Here is a 13495-nt window from a genome sequence, read left to right on the forward strand (position 1 = left end):
AATGCATTGCAAGAGATGTTGGATTTTTTGACCGCTCAGGTAAAAGCACTTCAGAGAAAATCTGATAGAGAAAGTCCATGGAGCAAGCATTTTCCTGTCACTAATGCCGGGTCTATCCAATACATGCCTAAGGATACTGAAACCTATGCATTCGAGGATTGTTCCAATCTTCCGAAATTGATTGGATGTACCGGTGTTTTCCTCGATACCCTCACGGGCGCTTCTAATAGCGGATTTTGGGTAGATCCAGAATTATTTGTAACCTCACTCCGTTTTCGTGAGCGACCAGTGAGTGATCATGTGGTGGATCGCGACCCCAGTATGGTTCCCGAAAATTCGAGATACTTTGTTTCCCCCAGCAACACTGGAATGCTCGAAGACCGCGTCCCTGTCCTTTTGAAAGCATGGGATACTCCGGCCAACCTCGCAATCTTCCAACTAGCCTCTGATGGTATAGTCCAGCAATGCCATCACGAACACATTGGGATAGAGAACCTTGTTGAAGAGCATGAACTTCTATCTACCTATAGCAGTCAAATATGTTCAGATGACAACATTGCCGCTGTTGGCTATATAAATGCACGCCCCAAGCCACAAGAGAGTACAGCGTCCTATGATCCCAGATGTAGGACTAGCTACTTGGGATTTAATGTATAAATGCATCTTTCTCCAAAGACCATATCATATGCTAACACTAGAGTAGAGTGGTAAGGACACACGTATTCGAACCGTGTGCTCTATTAATCGGGTCCGCCAATCAATCAAGGGAAGTGAGCATACAGCAGGTGTTCTCACGGCGAATTGCCTCTTTCCGCAGAACTTTTATGGTAGCCCTTGTATCATCAAGAAGTCAGGATTCGTGATCGGAGTAGGTAGGCGATACTCAATTCCTATGGCCTTTTCATGGAGAGACTAACATAAAATAGTTAATGGCCCGCACGGTGTAAGCAACACTGGAGACATTAAACTCTTTCCCACGGGGTTCAAGAACAAGTTGAGATGGTTTGCTTTGTAGAACAGGTTTTATTGCGATGGAATTTTCGTAAATCGTCTGTTCTTTCGTCTCTTTCTCTTCTGTTCGCACATGGTAGAAAGCTTGGATAGTGATGAACCGACGATTGCAAGGCGTCTTATTTCTTTCCCTTCCCTTTTTTGCCCTCGCGTGGCTATCATTGATTGGGTAGCCGTTCTCCCCCTTTTTCTATCGGTGTGATTTAAGCGGTAGTTGGGGGTGTTCTATTACGATTGGGCTTAGACAAATTTCGAGGAGCATTACTGTATTATCATGCAGGGCAGCTGGATCAGTTTGGAGTCATGAATTATCACCCGAATTGAATCATTGCATGCTGCAATGTAGTGCTCCTCTATGACAGACTTCTCAATGCACCACGCCAGACTAGGTCCTGCCTTTCTCAGCCAAACCTACCCCTTTCCATCACAGATATTCCGACTGTGATGATTCCTTTAAACACCAGGGGCTCCTATCGTTATGATACCAAGCAGTGGTCAATGTATATAGTTTCTCTTCCCCCGAAGGTGTATGTGCTCCTGTAGTGTATGTAGTCTGTGGGCGGCAGCGCGGACCGTCACCCTTGACTTCACTCGGCGGAGAAAAATATACAGATTAACCTGCTTGCTTTCAGGCGAGCTAAGTATTCGCTCCCACAGGGGCATTACATGAAACACATATCTTATCTGGCCGAGTCGGTAATTAGGATGTGCCGAGAACCAACCAACACCCTGCGCAGTCAATTCACAGGAGCCTAGGTGTTTCAATTCAATTCAATTCCCCTTCGTCATGGGTTATCATTTGGAAACCTACCGGGTAGGGCAGGCATGAGAATTAAGAAACCCTACTTACTCTTATAGAGTGGGGAATTGGTAACATTATCATAGCCTATCTCACCCGCCATGGCACTGTAGAGTACATACGAAGCGGCAGCTTCCGACTCTGGACCATATGATACAAGCCATCATTTTAGATGGGGGGTTATGAGACAAGAATCAAGAAACAAAAAAAAGTATGATATTTCCCCTTCTTCGATTTGGAAATAAAGTGAATGAGAGGAATAGACTCTCTCTCTCTCGCTTCCTCTATCATAATATCATATCCAGGACGCAATTCCTTCCGGATCACTATAACCATTGGATAACTTTGTTGAAAGGGTAGTAATGATATCGGCTGTCCAGCCGGCAAGCGCCATTCAGAGAGCCCTTTAGTAACGCGATGGAGTTTCTGTTTTCCGGACATTTTTGTGGGTTCGTTCCTCCTGCATCTTATTCAACTCGCCTGTTTCCGCTGGGGTATGATACGAAGGATGTCCCATACATATCATACCTACTTCCTCTTGAGGAAAGAAGAAGAAAAAACTCCCTCCCTCCCTTCCTTACTAAGCGCGGTGTGAAGTACTGTACAGTGTAAATTAGATTATCAATCACTCCGGCTTGGAACACGAACTCACATGAAGGGTGGTACAAGTATCACACGTAGGTTATACTTTGGTACGATGTTTTCATTGTCGATAACTTATTCCCGCGAGCGTCGTACCTTGAAGGTATGAATGAAGATTTTACTTCCCGCACTAGCTAACTTGCGATACTCGCACTCACAGCCCCAGCGCGCTCTATCCAGTCGTATCCAAATAACTCTCCTCAGCGCAAACAACTCGAACGAACGAACGAACGAACGAACCCGTTTCCAGTGCTATGGGTGCCATTACATGTTTTCCTTCCCCCCCGCGCTAGATACGAGTACCGGTAATTTAGAATCTACATCTCCCGCGGTCTTCGGTCCCTCCCTCCCTCCCTCCTCGTTCGTCCGAGAAGTGGATGGATGGTACTGGAGTGAGTGGGGTGTGTAGACTATATACCGCGGAGCTGGTAGAAGACATGATGTCTCGTGCGGTATCAGTATATCTCACTCGGCCAGCCGTGTAAACAAGAAACCAATTACCAATCCCGACAATAAAAAAGAAGAAGTAGTCGAGTGCACCCTATTTCCCAGATGGCCGGGCAAATAACTGTATCGTGGGGTACGCATGGCTCGAAAACCCCGGACGAAAAAATATACGACATCGGAAACCACCGACTCCCGCACCTTCGACAGAGATATATGATAGGTATCATATACAAAACTTGAGCCCGATCGACCGGTCAACCAATTGACTAATTTACAAAGCGCTAGCTACAATAGTTGCACACCGCTCGCTCGTAGTGCGTGTGCCAAGTCTTCAGGTTGTCGAGTGCTATTGCACCCTTTTCAGGTTAGGTCCGCGCTGTTGGAGCTGGAAGGGAAGGGAATGGGAATGGGAGTGGGGAGCTGGGAAGCCCCGGTTGCTGCAATTCGTGTTGGACGGCACGATGGGCTCGAAGTCGCCGGTAATAAACGGTGTGTTCCGTGGTGGAATATTATGATAATAATTTATTATTATTTATTTTTATAGGGTTCTGTCGCAAGTGAGGTTGTTCCGTGTAGGGGCGCTGCTATAGTGCCGGACACATATGATAGGACGTGTATCATAGATCCAGCGCACCCTGCTCCTAGGGTTAGTCAGAGTCGATTTCAATCCGGTTTGTTGGGTTGAGTAAGTTATTGTTCATTGCCCAACACCCACAAAACGATTCTTCAGCGTAACCCGACGCTCTGATGGCCAAGCTGGTAAGGCGCCACACTAGTAATGTGGAGATCCTCGGTTCAAATCCGAGTCAGAGCATTACTTTTTTTTCACTCATCCGAGACAATTTGAGTCAGCCACAACCTCTCTCCGTACTTCAACAGCATCACGGCTATCAGCTCTCAATTCAACACCGAAACTTTCTATTTCAGACCCAGTACAAGACCAATTATCCATCCCATCATAGCCCCATCCATTCTTCCTCCCAAACCTATTCCAAAGCCCCCCGTACCCTGCCCACTACGGGCAACGCAGAGCAAGAGACAGGAGAGAAAAATCAAATAGAATAGAACACAGAATAGACGTGAAACAATCAACCCCTACCGAGTGGCAAAACCACCCCATACCGGTATCACCCACGACATTATTATGCACAGCGGACGACTATCCATCTGGAGTAGGAAATGTGTGTGTCCTTTATTCATTGTCTGGACCGAAAAGCGCACCTACCGTTGGCGGAGACCACATCAGTCCAACAGATCGATGCATTCGCGGAGCCAGACGGGAGAACCCGTATGGATGCCAATCGCCTCAGCTAGAATATATAACACTGCTTACAACTTACCACTACTGAGTAGTAACCGTGCCATCAACCTCCAGGCTCTGCACATGTCTATGAGTCTCCAAGGTGGAAACCTGGTTAACAGGGAGTTCGCACCTGTAAAACATCGATCAGTTAGCTGGTTGGCTCAAATGATAGTGTGGGCTGCGGAGGCAACATACGAGAACCCCCTGATTAGCGAATACTCGTGAGTGATTTTCCCACCTTGGGCGACGATGTCGTCCTTGATCTTTAGCAGTTCCGAGTCGGAGGTCTCTGGCTTCACGGTTATCTATTGACAGCAGCAGTCGAGTTAGCACTATGCGGACGGAGCAGGGGGAGGGGGACGTAGGGTGAGAAGTACGATATAGGAAGGCATTTTGAGGATTTTCTTTGGGAGATGTTTTCGCAGTGCTTTCGTTTTTGCGTTTGTGGTTCGTAACTTGTGTGGTTGTTGTCGATGTTGATGTTGTAGAAGAAGAGGGAGACGAGGGGAAGGTAAGGCGGGAGGGGCTTTTTATCCAGTTCGGCGAATATTCGCGGGGTAATTAGACAGGGAAGAATGGGGGTGGTGACGTGCGACTTTTTGCCCTTCCCTGTCCTGACTGGTCGATCGGCTTAGTAAAGGCCTTTTGAGATGTATGTAATACAGCAGGTTTTCGGATGCAGAAGGAAATGTTTCCGATTTCCTTGAAAGTGCTAAGTTATTATACAAGCAAGCACCGGTAGGGTACTGTACCATTACTTGCACTGCTCCCTCAAGGGTACCCATTCTAGCGGGAGTGGTGGAGTTAACCACAAGTACATACCAGCCTGCTCGAGCACAGTATTATACAGTACAGTACTTGTGTAATAAAGTTAGTAAGTTACAGTGCTCGTACGTACAGAGCGGTACAGTACTTGTAGCTCAAGTCAAGAAGCAAGGAAGCAAGAAAGCAAAGGGAACGAGCAACAAACAGGGAATGAAATGGGCTCGACCACAACACAGGTAATTATGGTAATGACGCTATAGTCCGAGCACATATCATACAATAACCGCTCCTACACGCTCACACTATCTTGGCGCACAAAGTCTCACTCGCTTCGCCTCCCTCTTTCACACACACACAATCTCTCAAATCAAATTGATTCCATCACTCGCTCCCCCCTTTTTGTCAATGGTGTGCATGATACTAAAAGCTAAACCCCGTCAAGCCCCACCCCCTTCAGCCTCAAATACACGTCAGTCCCCCATTCATATGCGCTCTGCACCTTCAAGCTGCCGCCAAAGTACTGCGCGTATGCCCTACTCATCGGTAATCCGTAACCCAACCCGGCGATGGAGCTAGTTTCTAGTGCACCCGCGCTCTCGGTAAACCTGCCCATAACGTCCACCCCCCCGTCAGCGCCGCCGTCGTCCACATCTTCCAGACGTCCCGAATTTCCCGACCCGATGGATGAGCGGGAGCCGTTGAAAGTGCTAAAGGAGTATGACCATATGTGGCAGAGGTCATCAGGCGCTATCCCGCCGCCCTGGTCGCGGATCCGGATTGTGATGCCGCCGGCGTCCGGCGGGCCGGGTGCTGCTGCGATGGTCGCGATTACGGGAACAGGGGAATTTGCTTCGATTGTGGCACGGAAGGCGTTCTTCAGGAGCTCCGTGATTATGTACTCCAAGTGAACGGGTATGTAAGGGAACGTGATGTCAGGGTTTCCGTCGATGGTGAGTTTAGGTCTGGTGCCATATCGCAGCTCGCAGATATCCCCGACAAAGGAAGCGCACGATTCGATGATCTCCGCGGGGCGGAGTTCAGTGTCCACAGTCCCTATATAGGACTTTCCGGGGACGCTTACGGTCGGCGGCTGCGGGACCGAAGCAAGGTGTAGACCGATGTGCTGCTCTGCCATCAACCGGGTGCCAATACGAGCTCTCAAATGGTGGTCGAGGAATTTTGTGGCTTCTTCCGGGGTAACGTACCCACGACACTCCAAGAATCCCTTTGCTAGGATGGGAATTGTATTGCTGTGCGTCTTGACGATTTCCGTCAGGAGCTCGGTGAACTTGCTCTCCTCGGTTAAGTTGGTCAAGCTCCCCGCGGGAAAGGCAAGGATGGCGGTGAGCGAGTCAATGTAGTTATTGTAGATTGTTGAAATGTTCGGGTTCGAAACGATAATGTAGGGAAGATTTCGCAAGGCTCGGATCCGTCTCGAGAGGCGGACGGGTAGGTATTCCCTCGTAAAGCGCGCAGAGGTAAGGAGAGATTGGGTGGTTAGTGGAGGACGGCCGAAGCTGGAGGGAGAAACAAGCTTTTAATTTAGGTAGGTAGAGATGGTAACCGGGGTGAACCTACCGAATCAAGTCCTTTAAGCTCAACCTGTCAAGATTTTTTGCGGCCAATTGCGCGATCATATCGTTTGCCGGACTGGTCGTGGGTGGAGTATACCCCTCCAAGGAACCCCCAGTCCCACCATGTGAACTAAAGCTGGTCGAGACACGACGCACCAGCGTGCGCTGCAAAGGTTTCGCAGCAGCGACACGGAACATCGCGGCGGTCATGTCCCTGGCTGTGAAGCGTGCGTGTGTGGAGGAAGAGAGGAGAACAATCAGGAGAGGGAGAAGGAGAAGAGGAACAAATGGAGGGGTGAGTAGGGGGTGGATTGGCTAAACCCAAGCCAAAAAGTTCGGGTGTGTTATCGCCAGCGATAAGCCTCAGTGGTTGATTTTACTTGGGCATGATAATTTACCGGTATCACAACTACGAGTACTAGTACGTACCGTGCAGTATGATACTATAGTACTCGTACAACACGGAACACTCCAATTCAGTAACAAGTAAACAACGCTCTTGCCTCTGAGCCAAGAATTGCCATCCCTTTGCTCTTCCCATGGGCCGGTACTAGTACCAGTAAGTTAGTTGTTGTCATGACGAAAACGGTATCATATCGTACCAATTCCCGCCGCGGAGATAAGGGCACACGGACGCCATGCTGTGCCTATCCGCAAGTATCATACTCCTTCGCGTCACATTCCAGCAATCACAATCTCGCACTCGCCTAATCCCAGTTTCCTCCCGCCAACAACCCACCCAAGCAATACAACCCCCCTCCCCCCCCCATGCGCTCCACGATTCCCAAGGCTTTTAACTTCAAGCGCCTTCTACAGTATGTTGCCCCCCAAAAAATTCCTCACAGAGATATGGGTGATAGCCGCACATCATGAAACCAAAACCGAGCTATAAATAACCCAGCGCTTCCAGCGGACCAGACCATACTGCGTGGAATGGAACTGCTCCTGCTGCCATGAGCTGAGGCACCGCACAAATACACGAATCAAGTCCCACGAACGGTTCCATAACGCAAGTACTATGATAATTACGCTGTGCTGTACAAGTGGTACCCTAGGGAAGTGTAAAAATAAATACGCTACATACCAAATCACTAGCAACGGTCTACCAGCTCGATCCGGCCAATCTGTCTACTCAATTAACTACCGTATAACTATATAGCCCAAGGTAAACTAAACTAAACTAGAGTAAAACACCACACTCCCTTGTTTCATCCGTGTTATAGAATAGGACAGAAAAATAGGAAGAAAGACTAGGGATAATAAATAGGGAGACGAAATAATTAGAGTACAGTACAGGCTTTACAAATTGAAACGCTCCCGTGTAGCATGGAGGTCGTGACAAAATGGCGGGGAGAATTATATAGAGGATAGGATCATTCTCGTGTAGCTAGCAAAAAAAAATTTTTATCAAAATCTCTCCCCCCCCCTCTTCCTCCTCTCTATTACTTCTTCCCCCCCCCCCCATCCTTTACTTTTCTCATTTTTTGTTCTTTTTTTCTTTTCTTTTTCTACTTTTAAGAGCACACATAGATCCCCCATATCACACATATTATTTTCTCTCATTCATCTGGAAGCCAGCGGCCTTCGTCATCCTCGTAGACGTCATCGTCTCCATGGTCGTTAGAATTGATATGGTGATGGTGAATAGCACTTGAACTTGCTGCTGAAGTGCCGTTCTCTTCCGTGTCCATTCGGCTTGGATCCTCAGATTTGCTAGGGGATGGGTTGGGTGGTGGTGCATTGAACCAGGCCAAGGTTACTTCACCGACGTTCGGGATGTCGTTTCCGGTATAGATGAACTGCTTTAATGTTAGCCCTAGGTTTGATGAAGGAAGGAAAGGGAAAAAAGGAGGTAGCAGAGGATAGGGGAATTGACCTTCTCAGCAGTTCTTCTATCCTTAAATGTGACGATTTGTGTGTCATCTTTGTCGGGATGCGGTTCAATGCCCTCAACCTCTAGGCCGGTGTTCTGTAGGAGTTAGTGCAAAGTTTTCTACAAAACCACTTGGATAAGATGTGATTCTCACCATAAGGTAGTGCCTGAACTCCTCATCCTTACCACCCCTAAGATCAGCAGCACTGACAGTAATTTTTCGAGTACGATTATCCAATTTCAAGGTACCACCTCTACCTCTAGCAGTTGGGAACGCTCCACGACCCCCATAAGATCCATAAACGGGAACATAGACTCCCCTTCCTCGGGGAGCATACCCGCCTCTCCCCCTGAATGGAAACCTGCCGCGACTTCTTCCTCGGTAGGAGCCATACTCAGGAACAGTATCACCACCCTCAATCCCCAGAGATTCTGCCTCTGCCTGGAGGGCTCGCAATTGCGCTTCGAGGGCAGCAGTAGTAGCGGCCTGAGCATCAGTCTTAGAAATGCCCCCAGCGGCCGGGGACGTCCCGGATGCCGGGGGCGAGGCCGAGGCGGCGGCACTTCTGGCTCGCTTTTTGGCTAATTTTTCTTCTAGTTTGCGCTTCTCTTCCAACTGCATCCTCTGGAGCTCTTCTTTCCTTCTTTCCAGCTCCTTCGCGGCTTCTTCATTGGCCTTTTTCTTGAGCATTTTCGCCTCGTGAGCCTTTTGGGCTTCTTCTTGCTTCTTTTTAAACTCCTCCATATCAATTTCCATTTCATCGGCGACAGGAGACGGTTCTTTATGTTTGACCACTGGAGCCGTCGTAGTCCCATTCTGCTCTGCATTAGGTTTATACCAGAATACCTTCACGAACCTATTATCGAATATAGGGGCGGGGGAGTCGTATGCCTTTCTGGCCATGTCCCAACGCTCAAACTTCACCGTGGCAAGCCGTTTATCCGCGGTGACATCCACTTTCAAAACAGTTCCAAACTCCGAGAAGAACGCCCTGATGGCCGACTCCTCCAGTTTATCGTCGGGAATATGTTCAACCACAAGCGTTGTATTACTGCGATCATAGGAAGGTCCGGTACCCGAGAATTCGGATCGAGCACCTCTGTTTCCGCCGCCGCCGCCACCACCACCTCCTCCTCCTCCGCGATTTCCCCTACCTCTACCACGGCCTCTACTATCTCCATGAGCCCTGTTGTTATTATTATTGCTATGATTATTCTGAGTAGGTGTATCAGCAGAGAACAGCTGCGAATTGTTTGGATCATATTCTGCCAAAGGGTTAGCCATAAAAAAGGCTGCTGCGACGAGCGGAAAGGGAAGGTCCCAACCATCCGCAGCAGAGGCCTCTGTTGGTACAACATAGCGATCCATTCCATGCTCATACGGACACATATCGCCCTTCATGCAGAATCCTTTCTCATCATAATCCTTGCACCTCTCCCCAACCTTTTCAATAGCTTTCTTTTCTTCACCCTTTCCGACCGCCGGAGGGCCGATTGGTGGGAAACCACCCCATGCCACCGCAGCGGCCTGGGCGGCCAGATATGCACCCATAGGATCACCAGGCCCAGGAATAGCCCAGGGAAATCCAGGGGGTGGGATGGGGGGCATACCGAACTGGGGAATAGCCGGGGGAACCGGAGGGCCACCAGGAGGAACAAACGGAATCTCCACGGACCCTTGTGGATGACCGTATCCACTGCCGCCACCAATGCCACCCCTTCCAGGGCCTCCTCCGCCAGCATGACCTCCACCACCGTTCCCATTCCCGCCATTCCATCTCCCGGGACCACTCGGAGCACCACCACCGCGTCGCGGCGCTTTGTAACCTCTCGCGCTCCCCATACTCGGCGAATATGTGTCCTGTCCGGATGACCCTTCCCTATCCCGCTCAAAGTGACTCCTCTCCCTCTTGATCCCCCGAATCTCCGTCCCGCGATTGTCCACTACTGACCCTGCTACCACCAACGATGAGTGAGAAACCCCGGGTGTAATCAATGACTGTGGATTCTGCGGTTGTACGTGCTGTTGCTGCTGTTGTTGATGTTGTGGCTGCTGTGGTTGCGAAGCACCAGTAAGTGTGGAATTAACACCCATAAAACCCTGATTCTTGAGGGTGACGAAGACATCCTTAACGAATTGCGCGGTATCTGTTGAATTCCACCCACCGGAGCAAACGTATTAACCCTTACCACATCCAGGGAAAGAAGAGGAGAGAAAGACACGGGGAGCAAATACGATCATGAAGAAAATCATCCAACTGCTCAATACACAATTTTTGAACCTCCTCCTGGGTCTGATCATGTCTCAACAAGGCGAGCACGTAATCCGCCAGGACATCCGAATCAGCGTCGGAACTGTTTTGTTCACATTAACATCGCCACTTTCCCGAAGCACAGTACAGTACAGTAGAGCACAGCACAAGATGAGGGAAGGGGAAGGAGCGGGGTGGTGGGGGGAGGAGTAGACATACATATCCTCCAACCGTTTAATAATCCATTTCTTCAATAGCGCTGCATCCTCTTCTTCGAATAACATTCTCGCTCTCTTCTTCCTTCGCCTTTCTACAAAAGTGACGGCTAGGAGGTGTGGTTCCGTTCCCCTTCCTTGCCCGCTCCGAGTCTGGCAAGCTGGAGATTCTAACCTTCCCTATTCTACTCCGTTCTGCTTCCCCTCGTTGCTGTTGTTGTTGTTGTTTGCTTCGGTCGGAGCGTGTTGGGTTGAGTTGACTTAAGAGCTGAGTGCTGATTGAGGCAGAGGGGGTAAAAAGGAAGAAGATGGCCCTTGCGAACGCTAGTTGGTTAGCGTGTCTGTCACCGGGGGAGGAGAAGGGGGGCAGGTTGTGGAGTTTGGGGTAGTGAGGTGTATTGTGGGTGTAGGTTGGTAAGCAAGGTTGTAGGTTGTGGTTGTGGTTGTGGTGGTGATGATGATGACGGGTGGATGGATGCCCTCTGCCCTCTAACTTAGCAGGAAGAGAGAGAAAAAGAAAAAAAAATGGAAAAATGGAAAAAAAAATGCGGTTTACTTTGCTGGCTTCGCTTACGGGAGGAGAGGTATGGTTGCGATCACTCGTTTCTCGCCAGATTCTCGGAAACCACACGAAACCCCAGTAGCCGCAATGCAGCTGTCTCAAGCCTCCCTCGCTCGCATACTTTGACGTGCGACGGGGAATGAGAAATAATTGGCCGCGACAATCATACCTACCATACCGCACTTAGGTACAACATAGAAATGCTTCATACAAAGCAGCATTTCCAACACATAGACTGAAATACCCAAACCACACCACCGCCACTTATCAAATTTCTAGAACGAACAGAACGTGGCAACCGACCAATCCTTAACCTCTTTTTTCTTCTCGTCTTCTCCTCCTTACAGGCAGATGGCAGGTATACGACCAAATCTGGTTGGATCATGCCCTGTCACCCCCTTATGTTCCATCCCGTACCCTAAATGCACTTCTCTAACTAGCCAATCCCTTCCTTCATCGAATCTCACCACGTCTTTGTTTTGCTGTTCCTCCTGCCTCACACTTCTCTAAAACCCTCTAACGCCTGCGCAAGCCAGTCCAGACCAGCCAGCCAATTCCAAACAGCCTGTCCCTTTTTTTGCACTCCACCCCCTCTTTTTTTCCCTTCCTTTCTATCCTTACCATTATAATTAGTTCCAACAGGATCCCGAGCGGACTTCAACGGACATCATCAAATTCGTCATCACTGTCGTATCATATCAAGTTGAAAGGAATATAACAAAAGAGAATGAAACAAGACGGTTGGAACATGGACATGAAGAGAGAGAGGAAGAGAGGGAGAGGGAGAGAGAGAGACATTGAGATCAGAAGATAAACCGCCACCACCACCACCACCGCATCACTCAAATGACCCAACCCCCGTAAAGATGAAAAAAGAATTCGTAAAAATGAATAAAAAACTAACCCACGACAAATTAAAAAACCTGAACATCCAATGCATCCCGTTAACTCCCCAGTCCAGTACTACTCCTGTTTCCCGCAACCCCCAAATCAAAGAATTAAGATAAAAGGGGGGGGATCTTTTTTTCTTTAAAAAAAAAAATCCCAAAAAGAAAAAGAAAACTTAAAAGGTAAGCAAAAAGAAAACAAAAAAGGTGAGGAGAAAAAAAAAAGATTTATAACACCCAATTTGTTCAAAGTTCCCTAGTACCTATCAAGAAGCTGTCCAAAATAAGTAACCCCTCCAGAGCGAATCATAGGAATTTTCAAAAGCACACAACCAGCGCAACAGTAACTTGACAGCCGCCACAAAAAAAAAAAAGGACGGGCAACGATTCTAGCCCCGAATCGTGGCGGCGCTGCTACTACTTGCTCCCATCCTCACCCTTCCCCCGCCAGTACTAACTGCCCCTGCAGGCCTCGATGAAGCGTTTCCAACATCCCCCCTGTGCCTGGCAGCCTCGGCGACCCTTTCGACGGGGCTTATATTGGCGCTTCTGCCCCCTCGGTTCTTTAATCCAACGCTGCGGCCGTCCCTGGCCCTCTCGTTCACCGAATCGGGACCGATATCTTCGTCCGTCAGATCATCCTCGTCCTCGTCGGCACCACCCCTTCGTATCGTTACACCAAGCCCCTCCAGCCCAGTCCTCTGTTGCTTATGGCGCGGTCTATCTCGAGGCCATGTGGTCGCATTGCGAGCATAATTGTGCCTGGTTCTCGACGGGGGCTGGGTGGGTGAGGGGAGAAAAGTAGCAACAGGTGGCTGTGAATGCTGGCTGTTTTGTGCCGACGATATTGTCTGCTGGGATGATGGACGAGAATTGCCGGGCGACGACAGAAACATCAGACTCTCCACGGCATCCTGTTCCATTGATCTCTGCGCTACCAGTGGGGGCGGGGTATCCGCTACCATTGACCCGATTGACGCATTGGAATATGTGCTGTAGTTACTCAGGTTACTACCGGCAGTTGTCAATGTTGGCGGGTTCCGGGGAGGATTGTAGTATGACCGTCTATCCCGATCAGATACAATCTGGGCGGGGGGCTGTAAACCGCTCCCACTCCTCTGAGATGAGTGAGATGATGATGGCGTCGTGGGTTGTGGTGTATGAG

General features: G+C 49.2%; 4 protein-coding genes; all 4 read right to left on the bottom strand.

Annotated features, from left to right (window-relative positions):
• Window positions 1-3770: 3770 nt before the first annotated feature.
• GSTUM_00001336001 (uncharacterized protein) lies at window positions 3771-4688 on the bottom strand. XM_002838765.2 has 5 exons: window positions 4580-4688; window positions 4441-4507; window positions 4398-4406; window positions 4240-4332; window positions 3771-4120 (listed from the first exon to the last, which is right to left on the bottom strand). The coding sequence occupies exons 1-5, from the start codon at window positions 4592-4594 to the stop codon at window positions 4092-4094; spliced, it is 213 nt and encodes a 70-aa protein (XP_002838811.1). The 5' UTR covers window positions 4595-4688; the 3' UTR covers window positions 3771-4091.
• Window positions 4689-5115: 427 nt separating this feature from the next.
• Window positions 5116-6885, bottom strand: GSTUM_00001337001 (uncharacterized protein). XM_002838766.2 has 3 exons: window positions 6619-6885; window positions 6546-6569; window positions 5116-6501 (listed from the first exon to the last, which is right to left on the bottom strand). The coding sequence occupies exons 1-3, from the start codon at window positions 6664-6666 to the stop codon at window positions 5395-5397; spliced, it is 1179 nt and encodes a 392-aa protein (XP_002838812.1). The 5' UTR covers window positions 6667-6885; the 3' UTR covers window positions 5116-5394.
• Window positions 6886-8100: 1215 nt separating this feature from the next.
• Window positions 8101-11209, bottom strand: GSTUM_00001338001 (uncharacterized protein; the record flags this gene model as incomplete). XM_002838767.2 has 6 exons in its annotated part: window positions 10886-11209; window positions 10651-10769; window positions 10504-10562; window positions 8569-10437; window positions 8418-8510; window positions 8101-8340 (listed from the first exon to the last, which is right to left on the bottom strand). The coding sequence occupies exons 1-6, from the start codon at window positions 10948-10950 to the stop codon at window positions 8101-8103; spliced, it is 2445 nt and encodes an 814-aa protein (XP_002838813.1). The 5' UTR covers window positions 10951-11209.
• A 1348-nt stretch (window positions 11210-12557) lies between these two features.
• The window catches only part of GSTUM_00001339001 (uncharacterized protein), a gene marked incomplete at its 5' end in the record, with an annotated part of 1575 nt that continues 637 nt past the window's right edge, over window positions 12558-13495 (bottom strand). Inside the window, one exon of the mRNA XM_002838768.2 lies at window positions 12558-13495. This exon is cut by the window's right edge and continues 637 nt beyond it. Within this exon, the coding sequence (XP_002838814.1) occupies window positions 12720-13495 (776 nt within the window). The 3' untranslated portion in view covers window positions 12558-12719.

This window comes from Tuber melanosporum (assembly GCF_000151645.1).
Source record: "Tuber melanosporum whole genome shotgun sequence assembly, scaffold_279, strain Mel28".
Lineage (NCBI taxonomy): Eukaryota > Fungi > Ascomycota > Pezizomycetes > Pezizales > Tuberaceae > Tuber > Tuber melanosporum.